The sequence below is a fragment of the Centroberyx affinis genome, unplaced genomic scaffold (assembly GCF_046629955.1).
Source record: "Centroberyx affinis isolate AG114_WGS23_722 - 3 ecotype Tasmania unplaced genomic scaffold, CSIRO-AGI_Caff_v1 ptg001368l_1, whole genome shotgun sequence".
NCBI lineage: Eukaryota > Metazoa > Chordata > Actinopteri > Beryciformes > Berycidae > Centroberyx > Centroberyx affinis.
In genome coordinates, this window is record NW_027279855.1 from 241,566 (window position 1) to 257,331 (window position 15,766).

The window sequence follows — 15,766 nt, forward strand, 5'->3', positions numbered from 1 at the left end:
TGGGTGGGGGGGGGTGGGGGGGTGGGTGGGTGGGTGGGGGGGGGGGGGGGGGGGGGGGGGGGGGGGGGGGGTTGTCAACTGGGCTCCTAAGGCAAGTCAGCAGTCCAGAGTGACATTCACACAGAATGCATCTCAACTAAATCAACGTATTTGCATTCTCCTATGTTTCATGTTGTATAAACCACAAAATACATGTGTGCCTGGATGGAAAGGAATAATGTTAATTGTATAAATTTTAAGTATCATCATCAGATTTCAACATTAATCGATGTTGGCTTGGCTAATCATTTATGTAATCTCTTGCCTCCACGCATAGCTCAAAATGTCCATTAGTTTTCCTATGCGGCACAGTCAGTTAGTTTCTCACTTCCTGAGCTTTGTCCTTTAAAAGAAATGTTAACATTGAAATGATATGGAGCACCACCACAGGTGTGTATGTTAGGTCTGGGTCTATGTGACTAGATTGATATCTCGTTAGTCATTCTGCTCATCTAGTAGTCACAAAGACTCCTTCCTTGCTCTTTCTTACAAAACAACAGTGCTACAGCCATTGTTATCAATATACTGTAGGCTCCTACTATTGTACCTTTCTAGGTTCTCGAATACAGATTTAGCCCACACAGTTATTTGACCTTTACATTCTCATCTATATGATATTGTAATAAATAAATTATTAAACACTGGCAAATGTTGAAAACATAATGCAAAATATTAGGGCACAAAAAGGAGTGCTTTGAGTTATAACAGGGTGCATTGGATTCAGAATGATAAATAGCATTTCAGAACATAGCAAAGTAGCAGACTCACACACGGATCCTATTCACAGTCCTGCAAATCCAGTTAGCTTCAACATTTTTTTTTAAATCAAAAATCCTTCACAATACAAAAAAATTAGGTAAGACTTGCCCGCACTTCACTGCTTAACCCCTGATACTCGGCACAATTCATAAATAAATGTCCACATTCAAGGCATGTTTGAAATGGGTTCATCTTCACATATCATACCCTTGTTCTGTAAACATTTTTAACCTCAGTGAAAAAAAATTCAAGAATGGAAACACCACAGACTCAACACAGATAGTGTTTTGAGGCCCGCCCTGGTCACGCCTCTCTATAGCAGAGGGTCGATAGTCATGTGGATCTGGTCCCTGTTGCGTCTGCTGCCGTTGGAGCTGAGGTACAGCTCTTCCCTGTGACACAAGAAGTGCTGGGCCAGGATCTTGCGGAAGGTGTTCCTGAAGTCTTGGATGCGGTAGGCGTAGATGATGGGGTTGACCGCCGAGTTGGCGTGAGACAGTATGATGGCCACGTACATAACGATGTCCGGTTTGTGCAGCTCCTTGTAAAAACAGTGTGAGGCAGTTGAGGATGTGGACGGGCAGCCAGCAGACGGCGAACAGGCCCACGATGATGGAGAGGGACTTGGCGGCCCGGATCTCGCGCTTCAGCAGCCCGTGGTGCTGGCTGTCCCCGTTGCCCACGCACTTGAGCTCGATCTGCCTGAGCTGCTTCCTGGCCACGGTGAAGATTCTTCAGATAGATGCCCAGCATGATGAGCAGCGGCAGCAGCACGCAGGCGAAGAAGTTAAAGTAGACCATGTAGTGCATGTCCACCACGGTCTCAAAGAAACAGATGAGCTCGCAGCTCCTCAGTAAGTCTCCTCCGCCCCTCGGCCCCTCGGTGGGGCCAGCGCTGGTGGTGGCGTTGTCCGCCCCGGAGCTGCCGTCCTCCGTCTGATTGCAGGCGTTCTCCTTCAAGTTTCCAGCCCAAGAACGGGATGAGGCCAATAATAAAGGACAGGATCCATAAGATAGCGATGATCTCTCTGGCTCTCTTTCCCGTCATCAACTCCTTGTACCTGGAGAGGACACACCAGCGGTTACTGTCTCAATACATCTTATTGTGCATTCACGAGCTATTGGATATATCGGACATTTCCTACTTGGAAATTTCCACATGGAAACCCCCTCCAAAGTCGGATAATTAAGTTCGAAACTTTTGCTACCCGAGTTTCAGAATTATGACATAATGGTGACTTTTACCCTTCTAAATAAAGTTTTATGATTCAACAGTAAGAAAACACATACCATGCACATTTTAGCCAGACTAACCTAACATTTGTTTGAATGAAGTTCATCTAATCTACTCACATTTTAAGGTATTATATGTGGCTTACTATAGCCAACTCCCAGAATCTAGCCATGGTAACTAGCTTCCCTGCAAAATTGAAGCACTGTTAAGTAACTGTTAGGTGTATCTGTAGTTCTCAATTATGTGTTGAAGTATTTTATATATATATATATATATATGCTACTCAACCCAAATGTGATGTGAAGTTCAAAATGGCTGCTGTGGGAATAAGGTCAGTAGGGTTTGAGTTTATTTCTAACTTCTGATTTCTTCAAATGTTCAAACTTATAACTATTACTGACTGTACATGTATATTTCCAGTCTATAATACATTGTTTTATGAGCACCTGTTCAAATGCTAAAAGTAAACAGCTTCATAGAGATGTTACATGCCTCTAATTATACACTGTAATTACAGCAGTAACAGAGATGTGCCAGGCAAGGTTGCATATAGCCAGGCTATATATACAGGACCTGGTTTCCTTGCCACAATACAAGCCATAAATCGAAAGCATAAAACTCAGTCTGCTGCTGTCTCTGACCACAGTGCACATCCTGTTTCAGTACACTCAATACAACAAACAACAACTGTGGTTATCTCGCTATAATCAGACACACGCTACAGGTGTGTAGTCTCTCACAGGCGTTTGCATGTTCATGCAATATTATTGCATGAACATATTATTGACTGATAGATACGTGGGCGGGAAAGAGCCGGAAACCATCATGAGGGAAGTGGAGCCCGCACACCAGCCAGTTCAAAGAACATTAAGAAAACAAAAACGCATTGATGATAGGCTGATGAGCTGAAATGTTCACTTAAATTTGTCTTTGTCTCTTCACTTTACATTTTTTGAACTATGTCAAATTAAAAGAACCTTTTTTTTCTTTACTATCAGCCTTTGAGGCCTGGTGCCCTCACTGGCTATCCTGATGCGCCAGACGGTTTGTTACACAGAACAGAACCATCTGGGAAGTCGTCGTTATAGCAGTATCTACGCTAGCCTCTTTAGGAGCCGCCATTGTTGTGAACGAACAGTCGCTTCTCGCTGTCGTCACACCTAAACCACGCCCGTAGCTGCCCTCATAGGACGCTGATTGGTCCGAACCACTGTGGTTCGGCCACAGACGCATAACTTGAAGCCTGGCAAGATGGATTCTCACGTGATCGTGATTGCGAATCCAGCTGCCTCGCAAGGTAACTCACTGGCTGTTGTCCAAGCTCCTTTTCCTTTGATGGTGTTTTTGAACTACAATTTTGGGCCCAACGCCCCCAACGTAATCAAAAGTGCCTTAGTTAGCACAGGCTTAATGCCTGTGAATTTATTCACAATTCCAAGGGAAATAGGCTGGCCTGCTATTTTTAGATGCCAAATAGAGGCATTTCACGTAAATGTGACATGTGGAGGAAGAAGGTTGGGTAATACGTTGATAAATTCTACACTGACTCAGCAATTGTTTTACTGAACCCATGGAGACATTTTCTCACTGAAATATGGGGGAAATGGATGATTATGTTGGCATAACATACTGTGGAATTATCAACAGCGTGAGCACAGAAGCCTCTTGTTGAGACGGCGAGTTGACTCAGTATCGCCCTGACGGTCCTCATCATATGAACGGCACTTGAGCTGCTTCCTCAAGGCAGTCTGAGCTACTGCATGGCAGTGAATCATACCCATGCTGACATGCACGCCTCAGACACAAACCGGTCTCAGCTGGCAGTGTCAGATGAATCCGGCTCGATCTGACCTCGTCTGTGGCTGCACGAAGTTTAACATCACACCCATATTCAAACTTAGATTTCACTTTGCAGAGATTCTGACCAAAATGTATGTTGGGGCTTGTGAGGCGAGGGAAGCTACTGTAGTGCCAAGAGGAAGTGGTTTCTCTGTGCGCCGGCTGGCTGGCTGCAAATGTTTACCTGTTCGTGATCTGTGATCTGCCATCGCACCCTCCCTCCCTCTGTCAATCAAGAGACAGCAGAGGGTCCTTCTACCTGAGGATACGTCTCTCTCTCTCTCTCTCTCTCTCTCTCTCTCTCTCTCTCTCTCTCTCTCTCTCTCTCTCTCTCTCTCTCTCTCTCTCTCGCTCTCGCTCTCGCTCTCGCTCTCGCTCTCGCTCTCGCTCTCGCTCTCTCTGGCTGAATGGATTAGTTCTGGCATGACGACAGCACGCTGGCATCTATCTTTGTTTTGCTTTCCTTCACTTTTTGTTTTTTCTCCTGCTCCATTCTCCATACATCCCTCCTTCCCTCTCCTCTCCCCACCCCACCCCACTGCTGCTGTGCTTCCACCCGGGGCTGTCGACCTCTGCCAGGCCCCCACACGCTATACACGGCCACAACATCCGCTTAGAAACGTCCGGCGATGTCCGCAGCTTCAAACGCAACAAAACAGGTGGCCATTCACACTGACAAACACTGGGGGATTTAACACTGCACTTAGCCTGCATGTGTGTGTGGAAATAGGTCTGTCCAGCATTTGCATTGTGGATTCTATATGTGAATATCTGCTTAAAGAAAAGTTGGGTGAAACAGAGGTTTGGACTCATAAACTGAGCTTCCAAACTCACGTCAACATGCAGTCTTGCAAGCATTACGTTGATGGAAACGGGCAGAGTGTGCATTTATATGTATAATGGAATTCTCCACTACATTTTCACCAGGAAAATGACTCATTCATTTCCCATCCACCACACACTGCAATTCAGTAGCTACACTTCAGGTTCTCATTTAATTATTGATTATTGTTAATAACTAATTTTATTTACATTTTATCAGATGGTGATCTACTCAGTCTGACATGGGAATGGACTTCCAGTCAGTGATCACTGTAAAACCATTCATACTATTAATTTATGCTTCCCCCCCTAAAACAACCCTATCTTCATATTATTTACATCAGTTTGACACTAGTTACTATGATGTATACTTTCATATGATGATTATTGTCAGTGGGTAAAATGAGTGGGTAAGTGGGTAAAATGAGTTTAGATGTCCAACTGTTCTACAGTGCAAAGCATCCAAACACATACAACATACAAACTGTTTGAAAACTCTAACAGTTACTAGCCAAGTTAATCATAGTGTATACTCTTAACACCTACTGTTTATTAAGTACATAGAACATGGGGAATATCAACATGCTCTGATTATTAGATTAGTTCCACACAGTGTGGAAGTAATTCTGATCCATTTTTGGTCGTTTTTTGTTGTTTTTGATCCATTTGATCAGTTGTTACTATCTGGATAAGCCGCAAAGCCAGAACTCATCATAATTTTCACATAAAACACTGATTGTAAATCCAATGCTCACCTTAACTCTACCCTGAACCTTATTGGAGACCATCTGCCTACTCCTAACCTATGTTAATCACCTTTATACATCTATGCAACTGATCAACAACAGTATGTAAACTCCCACAATCCAACATGTTGCCAGTTTGTTTCCGATCACAGCCTGTCTCCTCCACTTCTCCTTATTGTCTTCTATTCTCCAGACCTGATCCTAGGTCTTCCAAGGACTCTGAGGATAATGTATCTCTCACTGTATTTCTGTATCTTAAAGCATAACTCCGGCCATTTTCGACCCAGAGCCTATTTCCCCATCATTTTCCATGTGAAACAACAATGAGATTTTGGTCAGAATCACTCGATGTGATGGAAAAAGATGGGAAAATAGGCTCCAGGTCCAACATGTCCGGAGTTATGCTTTAAAGTCCAACTATCAGCAGAGTCTTGCCTCGTTCCTCAACACATTTCCATTCCTACATTCCCTAACTTTTCAATACATCTTTAACTCATCGAAGCGTTGTCCTGCCTCGCCAAGTCACAGTGTTTTAAATCTTAAATCTTTAGCTCATGTAGGGTAAGTGTTTTTCCGAACACCAGCTAAGTACGGTATGCAGCATTTACATCAAGGATAATTTGGGAAATGTGGAAACAGGCCTGTTACCACACATCCCTGGAGCTATCACATGACACCCTGCTTGAGTTTGGAGGTCGGGTGGTGGGTGTCGGCAGTATAAGCCCACCCTCTTAGACTGGCAGCACTATCCTAATGAAACAAGAGCCTGAAATGTGTTTAGTCACAGCAGCCAGGGGCAGGCAGACGAGCTTGGACACAATGGCGCTCACTTTCTTCTGACCACAGCGTGGGACTTTAGAGAGCCGTGTCGATGTGGGTGGGGAAAGCCCTTTGAGCTCTGTCGCCTCCTGGAATAAGATTTGCCAGAGGTTATACTCGAGCTCAAACTGGACAGGGGAAGAAACGGCGGTCTAGAATAGAAGCTCTTTTTCTGGGAATTTGACTGAAGGGGAACAAAGGGGTTTGGAGAGAGCGTACAGTGGGTGTGCGGCTCCGCCATCTCACGGGGTTTGAAGCATCTGGTTCTGGCCTTCCACTTCCACTAAAGCCATCTGTGAAAACACTTTTATCTGTGAGAGAACCACGGCCCCCAAAGGGCTATAGGCTCACTGAGCACACACTCATACACACTCGTACACGCTCACATACATGGAAGTTGCATGACTGTGTGTTCAGACGCACACAGGCACACAAGCCGCTGAGAGATGTAATTTGACCTGACCACACACACACACTGTTTGCATTATATGTGTGTGATGTGGGGCAGGCGCTGAGGCTGCGGGGTAAACTCATGTTTACCCCGCAGCTCAAAAATCATGTTCAGAGCTTTTTACAGACAATGTTATGAGAGTGTCGCCCATTTACTGGCAATGCAAGTCAATGTTTTGGGTGAGAAAGTTGAATGAGACATCGTATTATGACGATCTCTCCACAGGTTTGGTTTCCATGTGTAGGTCAATAAAGGCAGAACTGGGGATTTTACAAGCCTGCTGGTTGATAGCTGACATCTTTTAACCCAGACTGGTGTAAAATTGTCCTTCTGTGCCAGTTTGAAGCTAATGGAGTTGACAGCACATGACATCCAACCGGCCTCACAGCGCTGATGCCCCAAAATCCTTACTGCAAAATCAATCCCTGCATAGGAGATTGTGAAGGATGTTGCCTGGATACACTGACAAGTCTCTGCCATGGAGGAAAGCCAAGAAAAACACCAACTGGAGACACACAATCCCCACGTGATAATAAAGCTTGTACTCTTCAATCCATGAAAAAAAGTTGATATACAAACATAAACACCCAAAAGCACAATCCTCCCCCTCTTCGCAATTTATCTACCTGACAGTGTCTCTGTTTCCTCAGGCTGGCCGCAGTGAATCTGCGGCCTTTGCCATCGCGATCAGTGAAGTGACACTGTGGCCGGGTATCGATCCAACGGCTTCTTCTGCTGTGTCACACTTAAACAGCCGGATGACTGATCTTTGCATGTTTTTCTTAAGTGCCAGGAGGTGGTGGATGAAAATCAGACAGCCTGCTGAACATCAGGAGCCAGTAAACTACCGGTCGATCGAGTGATGTCTGAGGAAACGATCATTTGAACTAGGCTACAGCTTTCTCCAGTTTCATGTTACTGTATTGCAAAAGTCACCACCAAATGTTAAGATGTCATTACTCAAGCGTTCCAGGTTTCTAAGTGAAGATCAAGATTACTGAATCGAGATTATAAAGCATGAAATAGTCACTGCAGCACCTCCCTAACACCACATTACACAGTCTAGAGAGTAGGAGAGATTATCATCTGATTGTCATTCCAAGTCTAATCAAGTGACACATAGAAACCATGCTATTTTTACACAAGGCAATAAGTTCCACAGGAAATGGATTCACAACAGGCAGGCATAGACCTGATATTGATCTTCTGGCCCTTGAATCAATTATGTTCCATAGGGGATGAGTCTCAATGTTTAAGTATTTACATGCTGCACTGTACACATCAGTTTTAGAAATGATTAGAAGCTCAGAGCCTGTTTAACACCAATGATTGGTTGTCATTGTCTTGTGTAATGACGTATAATTAAAATAGCAAGGAGCTTTTTAAATTAAGTTACAACCACTGACTGGGGTTAAAGGGCATCCAGCGGCCCTTGAAAGGTTTCCACGGGGTCCCCAGTGAAATGAGGAATAGGTTTCACTGTTATTTCATTCATTAGAAGTAAACACAATGAGAAAATGTGTAAGAGTGACTATTCTAGACAGAGGTTTCACTCTCCCTGCTGTTATTTCCCCACCCACAGTAAAGACATTAAACGCTTATCTTCCCAGATGGGGATTCCTGGGGCAAACCCTTTATCAACCGGTGATCTGCAGTTTCAAGTCCTCATTTGCATCAAAAAAGTTTTGGCCTGCTCTAGATGTTAGATTAGAGTCAGGAAAAAGGAACACTCACCTCAGAGGGATTTTGACGGCCAAATATCTATCAATTGCAATGGCGAGAAGGCTAAAAATGGAGCTTTGTGTCAGTACCAAGACAAAACAGGCCAGGAAGAGACATCCATAGAAGTCCAGATGGATGCCGATGCTCATGGTTATGGCGAAGGGGATGGCGAGGCAGCCGACCAGAATATCCGCCACGGCCAGAGACACCAGAAAGTAGTTGGTGGCGTTTTTCAAAGTGGTGTTGATCGCGACGGCCCAGCAAACCAGTATGTTGCCGGATACGGACAGAACAGCAATTACTAATTCAATGACTATGTAGAACGTTGGCCTCATCTCAGCAAGTGTGTGACAGGACCTCAACGTGCAGGCTGGTCAGGGGAAAGAGGGTCGCGCGCAACACAGTTCCTAGTCCCAGAAGGGTAAAGAAGTCTCTTTGCTGTAATCCAGGAATATTCCACAAGTGTGAGTCGCAAAACCAGCCATCTGTAGGGAAGGAGGGGATTTATTTGTTTAAACATATAAAGTAAAAACAATAAATCACACTATTTGCATTTACAGTAACGAAAAAACATTTTAGAAATTGCTGAAACTATAGAAGTAATTTTGCCTCCATCCTCCCGCGTCAAATGCAGATTTTAAAGGGTGCTGCATAAATGTACAGTCATAAAAGAGACATAAAGTCATGTAACATAGTGGTCGCTTACCTTAATTAACCTGTGCATTGTCTATGTTGTCGGTATTTCCACATCAACAGCAGCCTACTTGTGCAGCATCTGTAGCGCAGGCAGAGTGTCACACAACTTCCCCCCAACACCAGTTTTCAAGTGGAGAGAGAGAACAGAAAAAAAGTCTATTGCACAGAGAGGCCACGCCCCAAACACACACACGCGTCCACGAGCTCCAACCAGAATGATATCGATGTGATCCCGCAAACCGCAGCTGTAAAAAAAAAAAAAAAACCCAAAAAACCCGAGAGAATCCCAGACGAGCGTCACCAGTCCAACGTGCCTAATTAAGCGCCAGTGTTAAAGAGGCTCGAATAATGTATCTGCATGCCTTCAGGTGATGTAGACGCTGTTGTGTGTGTGCGTGTATGTGATGCGGTAAACAAACACTGACACACTCTCTCTCTCTCTCTCACACACACACACACACACACACACACACACTGTTGCATCTGTTTTCAATCAGACCGAAATAGTTGAGTTTAGCCCCCACTGATTTCTCCCAGGGACTCGCTGGAGGCAAAACCAACCAAACTCAATTTATCCACTCTTTATTTTGCGGAATAGAGTTTACTTTACGTTTTAGACTGACATCAATATTTATGAGGTAAAGTCGCAGTATACATAATAGTATTATCCAACTGATGTAAGTGATATGAAAATAGAGTAAAGGAAAAAATGATCAATTACTACATATCTGATTTTTTTTCTTTATGTTTGTGGTTGTTTGCCTTCTGATGATCACCAACTGGAGGTCAGAGGTTAACTGCGTTTTTATTTACCACGTCACTGATCTGTCCACATGACCACATTATGAATCTTTCAGAATGATCACAGGTGTTCAGTCTTTCCTCTGTCCACAAGTCAAGCACAGTTCAGGCTGCCATATCTCCAATACCAATCAAACCCTTTGTTTTCTCCAATTTACTCCACACCAATTATCTCCTCACATTGCTGCATGGGTACCTGCCACTGAAGTGTGTGAAGAGATGTTTAGGTAGACTGACTTACTGAATAGATATGCTGTGAAAGAGGCAACCATGCCATCTCACTTTCCACTCGGTGTTCCCATACCCAAATGTTTTACTGCCCTGGCACAGAGTTTTAATGGGCGCAGTGGAAAAGTAATTAAACCTGTACTAAAGCAACAAGAATACATTCAAAACATACTAGGTGCAAGGCTGAAAAGCTGAGGCAATGGCTTCACTGAAAAAAAAAAAAATAGTGAAATGAACAAATGAATGCCCAGCTGAGCATTTTTGTGACCAACTGTTACGTTAAAGATCATGAAAAGTGAACGGTGACTGATAAAAACTTGACAATCCTTTATTGATCAATATTCACCCAAGAAGCCTCCAAACCTGACATCCGTAAATAGAAAACTACATACATTTCTGTCCTCATTCTCACTGTTCAGGACACATTTCATGTAAATAAATAAATAGCATTTTTATCCGTCTGTCAAAACATAAGGGCATCTGCAAACAGAGGCTTGTCTAAATCGTACCACTGACAACGTTGTGTGCCTCAAGTCTCACATGTAAAAGTTCTTCTCTCCTTTATCATTAACATGGCGTGCGATATTTATTCTTTTACAAACCAGTTGCAGTACCATAGTTACAAGTGAGAGAGACTTGGTGGGTAACAAAACATTTCCAGGCAAGAAGAAGGAACGACACAGAAGGGCACAGTACAATGGTTTGATTCGGTGCATCCTTAGTGTTGGAGACAGCAATAACGCAATAGTATAGATCAATCCATTTTCATAAAAAATATTTCTATAAAACTATTCAGCAACTCTCGTAGTGTTAGGTCATTTTAGCGTAACGTCACAGATGGCAGCAAGGGTTCATCTACTCTCTATTCTTATGGACAAACCAGAATACACACAATCTAACTTGAACACATAAAGGCCTCGGTTAAACTCAAATCATCTCAAAATACTGTCTGGTCTGCAAAGTAGGACTCAAAGACAAATCCAGCTTGTTCTTTATAATAATAAGCGCCGCTCAGTGAGAGGTGTGATCGATTCTCTGGAGCAGCATTCCAGCAGCTTGGGCCCGAATTCACTGAAGGTTATCAACGAGCGCAGCTGCTTCCCCAAAACAAGGAGAAAACAACTGCATGCCGTTCATTAAAGCACACACCATGACTGGAGACTTGACACTGCGGACTCAGACAGAATGTTGCACCCTGGCCATGCATAGATAATCTCATGTAAACTGTGTTTTGGCAGAAAGATTGGCACATAAAGAACTCATTGGCTCGACTACACCAAAGTCAGACCATTTACAGAGAGCGTCTGATTTACTATGTCGATAATCTGTGATGAACTTTTCCAAGTGTTGGTAGGACAGGGTAGGCACAGGGGACAAGTGGACAAACAATTGCATAACATCTGAATAAACAATGGCGGCCTTCATGAATTGTAGCCAGGAAAATAAGTAAATTTAGAGGGAAATATATTTTTCATTTTAACAAATACCCTGCCAATTCATGACAAAAGTACTCATCTATATATTTCTCTCAAGTTCATTATCTTCAAACTAAAGTCTTCCAAAGTCTATATAGAGAAGTGTGGTTTGCTCAATGGTAATTTTGCAAGTAAACACACAAATGCAAGGAGCTGGAAAATGATCATGATCCAAATTCCTCTCTCAGTTGTTCCGTCAGCTGCTGCGTCTACAAGGAATAGTGAATAGTGATATTTTGCGCCACAGTCTAATCTGCTTTCATTTTTCAGTGAATCAGACGCTCACTTGTCACGCATAGCTCTTCAAAACGAACAGGACAATTTACTCGCTGACTGCCATCTTAGTGAATTTGGGCCTCGGCGTCGTCTGTAGTGTCGTGTAAGGAAGTGAGAAAACAGCAACTGCAAGAAAGTTTAGATTTCTAAAGAACAGAGGGGTTCTTAGTCATCATGTGGAGAGCCGGGAAGAGAGGCGGGGCTCGTTCAGTCTGTCTGGAGGGTGAAGGTGGGCTTGGACCGGGCAGAAAGTGCTGCAGTGCCTCCGTTCTTCATCGTTCTCCCGCTCCTCCTTCCTTGCCGGTCAAGTCTCAAAGTACTTGTAGATCTGCGAGACGTACTGCATGACGCTCTGCCAGTCGGGCCGGTCGGTCTGCATCAGCTCATCAATGTCCTGTGTGATCGAGAGAGGAAATAAAAACACTGTTTTCATCCAGTGGCACTGTGGATAAATGCATGTGATAATCACCAAATGGAGAGAAAGAAAACAAGATCACAGCAAACAAGTAAACATGTCATCCCCCATGAATGATGCAGCTGCTCCTTGGGCAAGTCAGTAACAAGATGCATCACCCCTCCAAGTTTAATCAAAACCAGACTGGTAGTGTAGCTGTTGTTACGGCCTTTCAAAGTTTGAAATTTTGACCTTTAATCATAATAAAATAAAAAAACAGAAGAACACAGTGTCATAATGCATCATCCCTCTACATTCCTTTAAAATCGGACCAGTCATGTCTGAGATATATTTGAGTTAAAAATGTTGATCGTTAATTGTAGCGCCTCCATCGGGCCAATCAGTGTAATGTTTTACATTTTTTTCTGATTGCTTAGGCACTATCTTTGAAACTATAGGCTATTTTTACAAAACTCTACACACTAACCACAAAACCTTACACCAAACCAGCAAAACATTATACATCTCTTGCAAAACTCTTCAAACTTTTAAAAAATTGTGCTTACCTGTGGCCTATTTATAGTGCTCAAGCTCTGATTTGTAAGTGAACTCATTATCTAAAAGTGTTTTCACATGTGTCAATGTGGAAAGGCAATTGGCAAAATAGTGTAGCAATGTAGAGACCAATGTTTACAGTTTTGCTAGGAGTGTGTTATTAAATTGCAAACTGAGTGTAAAGCAGTAAGTTGTGTTTACAGTTTTGCAAAAAGTGTGTTATAAAATTACAAACTGAGTGTAAAGCAGAGAACGTGCATTCAGTTTGGCACACTTGGTAAATGCATTGGCTACAAGTGTTAATGGTTTCAGAGATAGTGCTTCAAGAATCACTGTTAGTGTTTAAGCATTCATAAAAAACTGTAAACACAAGAACGCAATGCGAAGATGCATCATCCCTCCAAGTCTCGTTAAAATCACATGTAATACAAAAGATACATCTCAGATTTTGTCCATCAACAATCATGTCATTCATGTCTATTTAGCCCCAATGTACTGAATGGCATTTGCGCTCCAATCTGTTGGCAGACTCTTCTCTCTGTAAGACAGTGATCCTAAGCCTGGTCTAAAGCTGCAGTCAGCCGCTCAGACACAAATCCAAGCCGACAGTGATGAGTCAGACAGTCTTTCACGTGGCTTCCAGTAGAGGCGGTGTCATAGCGGCTGGCCTGGGGTCAGCAGGACCGTCCCCGCCATGATGTCTTCTGTCACCCTCCCAACTGAAGGACGATAACAAACTCCTCTCTGGGCTGTAACTGTGGGCCTTGTTTATGCAATAGATAACGGGAAAGTCCAAAGACAAAAAACACTGCATGTCTGTCAGTCAAGATCACTGGGACCCGGTGGAAATCTATTTGTTTATGATATTTTGAAGGCACCGACATGGGAACAAGTTTGCCATATCCAATCCTGACATCGCTGTGTAACCTCAACTACGCAATGGAGAAATATTAACAATGAGAAAAGTGAACCATGGTCCCACCGAAACATTTAAACCTAATTAAATTTCTTCTGAAGACCCGCTGGCTCTTCCAGATTTAGACCTGATGAGCTGTTGGTCTGAGTTGTATATTTTAAAAGTCCTCTCTTGGAGAAATTATTTTAGTTGGACCTTAAGAATTTAGGAGAAAATCCAACTGCATTTTTCAGTCTCCCCATGTGCCTCGAAATGTGAAACTGTCATCAAAAGCATGAAATGAGTAACGGGCCCAAATGTCACGCACGAATGTAGAAATGATTAGTTTAACTTCCACAGGCCAGATACCATCTGTGCAGCCACTTCCAACATACATTCATCTAGAAACAACTTGCGACAGGGACGCCCTCCCCCTCTTGTCTGTCCAGAAGCAATACTGTACACTATAAACACTGAGCGGGAGGAGGTTCATATGGTCGCTTACATTAAACAGCTTGGATGTTTTATTCACTCCAAGTCCAAATTTACTTAACTGCTACCTAGTTTTCTACCTTGCTACCTGGTTTTATCATGATCTTAGTTGTAGCTGGAGACTCGACTGAAGAAAAACATTTCATTCCAACTGTCTGCAAGACAAGAAGATTAGCCTTCTACATTAATCCCTTGTATCTGTTTGCATTTGAAGCTCTGTGTGCGTGTGTGAAGAATTAACTCGGCCTGGTCAGCATTAAGCTGTTTAATGTTCACACACTTACCCATCAAGCTCGACCTTGACTGGCAGTAATATGTGTTTGCGTGAGGATGAATAACAAGGTTGGCAAGACTTTTCAAAGTGGCAGAAACAGGTTTATTTCAGGTACTGTGCCATGATTGATGTACTGTACAAATAAAAACGTGAGGGCTGTGTGTGTGGTGCTTTTGCTTGCGTGTGTGAGACAGGGCGTCTTGTTTTTATGATCAACAGCTCCTGACATGCATGTATGCAGTGATCTCGCTGTATTTTAAACAAGCCAAAGGGAAACCTGTGTTCAGTGACTGAGTCAGGAACCGTGACGCTGATCTATGTCATTCATAAACAAAATGGATGCTTGATGTTAAAATATTCAACTGCTCTTTGAAAAATTAACGTGTGAAAAATATTCTGTGTGGGAGGATGACGTGCGCCTGATTTCAAAAAGGACCCTAAAAGTGGAAGCCATATGTTATTTCTCTGATGTTGGACAGTTCACTCTAGATTTGTGACCATAAACATTAGATTTTAATGTGCGATTTCATCAAGCGATCAAGCCTGGAGCTGCTCCATTGAAAATAGATAGGAGGAGTGACTTTGTATACACTGCGACAGCACATGGAGAGACTTCCTGAGGACACAACTACATTTTCAAACTCAAACTATTACAACAATAAAATAAATCTCATATGTCAAAGCTCACAATAACATTCAATCTCAAAAAGACTCTCTTATTCACTGTCAATGGAGCAGCTGCAGGCTGTTTCTCTGGCTGGCATCCCAGGTTAGTGTCAACTCTCTGGATTCCAGCTTTTGGAGGAGTGGAGTTAAAGATCCAGTGCAAAGATTTCAACTCAGGAAAAGTTTGATTTCTAATGAAATAAACTTTTTTTTTTCTTCAGTTTTTGATGGTTAGATGGTACAAAGCTTGTAGGACTGAATGAGAGCTGAACCTTTCACTGCAGCCAATATTTCTATTTTTGGGGAACAAATATCCAGTATTGGAACTTCGGCAATTGTCTGACTATGGGACACGACTATGCATACTGTCGACCAATCAGAGCATTCAATAAAAACCTGGGTATAGGTGACATTATTTACACCAGGAAGTAGATTGGAATTCTAAATCGTTTGGTTCTGTTGACAGCGAGAGGGAGAGTTTTTCAAAGGGTGTGTCAAATTTCCACAATGCTCACAGTTATAACAGTTTGGGTGACTTTACGCTAAAACTAAAATCAACAGGTCCTTTGTTAAATTATACCAT

At 42.9% G+C, this 15,766-nt stretch overlaps 2 protein-coding genes across 2 annotated transcripts in view; both read right to left on the minus strand.

Annotated features, from left to right (window-relative positions):
- Positions 1 to 50: 50 nt before the first annotated feature.
- On the minus strand, positions 51 to 9,238 carry adora2b (adenosine A2b receptor). Its single transcript, XM_071525944.1, is given in 6 exon segments — positions 51 to 1,333; positions 1,335 to 1,529; positions 1,531 to 1,717; positions 1,761 to 1,859; positions 8,444 to 8,916; positions 9,138 to 9,238. Coding segments are annotated over 5 exon segments (1,026 nt in total). The 5' UTR covers positions 8,767 to 8,916; positions 9,138 to 9,238; the 3' UTR covers positions 51 to 1,111.
- A 2,251-nt stretch (positions 9,239 to 11,489) lies between these two features.
- The window catches only part of specc1 (sperm antigen with calponin homology and coiled-coil domains 1), a 72,766-nt gene continuing 68,489 nt past the window's right edge, over positions 11,490 to 15,766 (minus strand). The window contains exon 15 of the mRNA XM_071525945.1: positions 11,490 to 12,301. Within this exon, the coding sequence (XP_071382046.1) occupies positions 12,212 to 12,301 (90 nt within the window). The 3' untranslated portion in view covers positions 11,490 to 12,211. The remainder of the gene's footprint in view (positions 12,302 to 15,766) is intronic.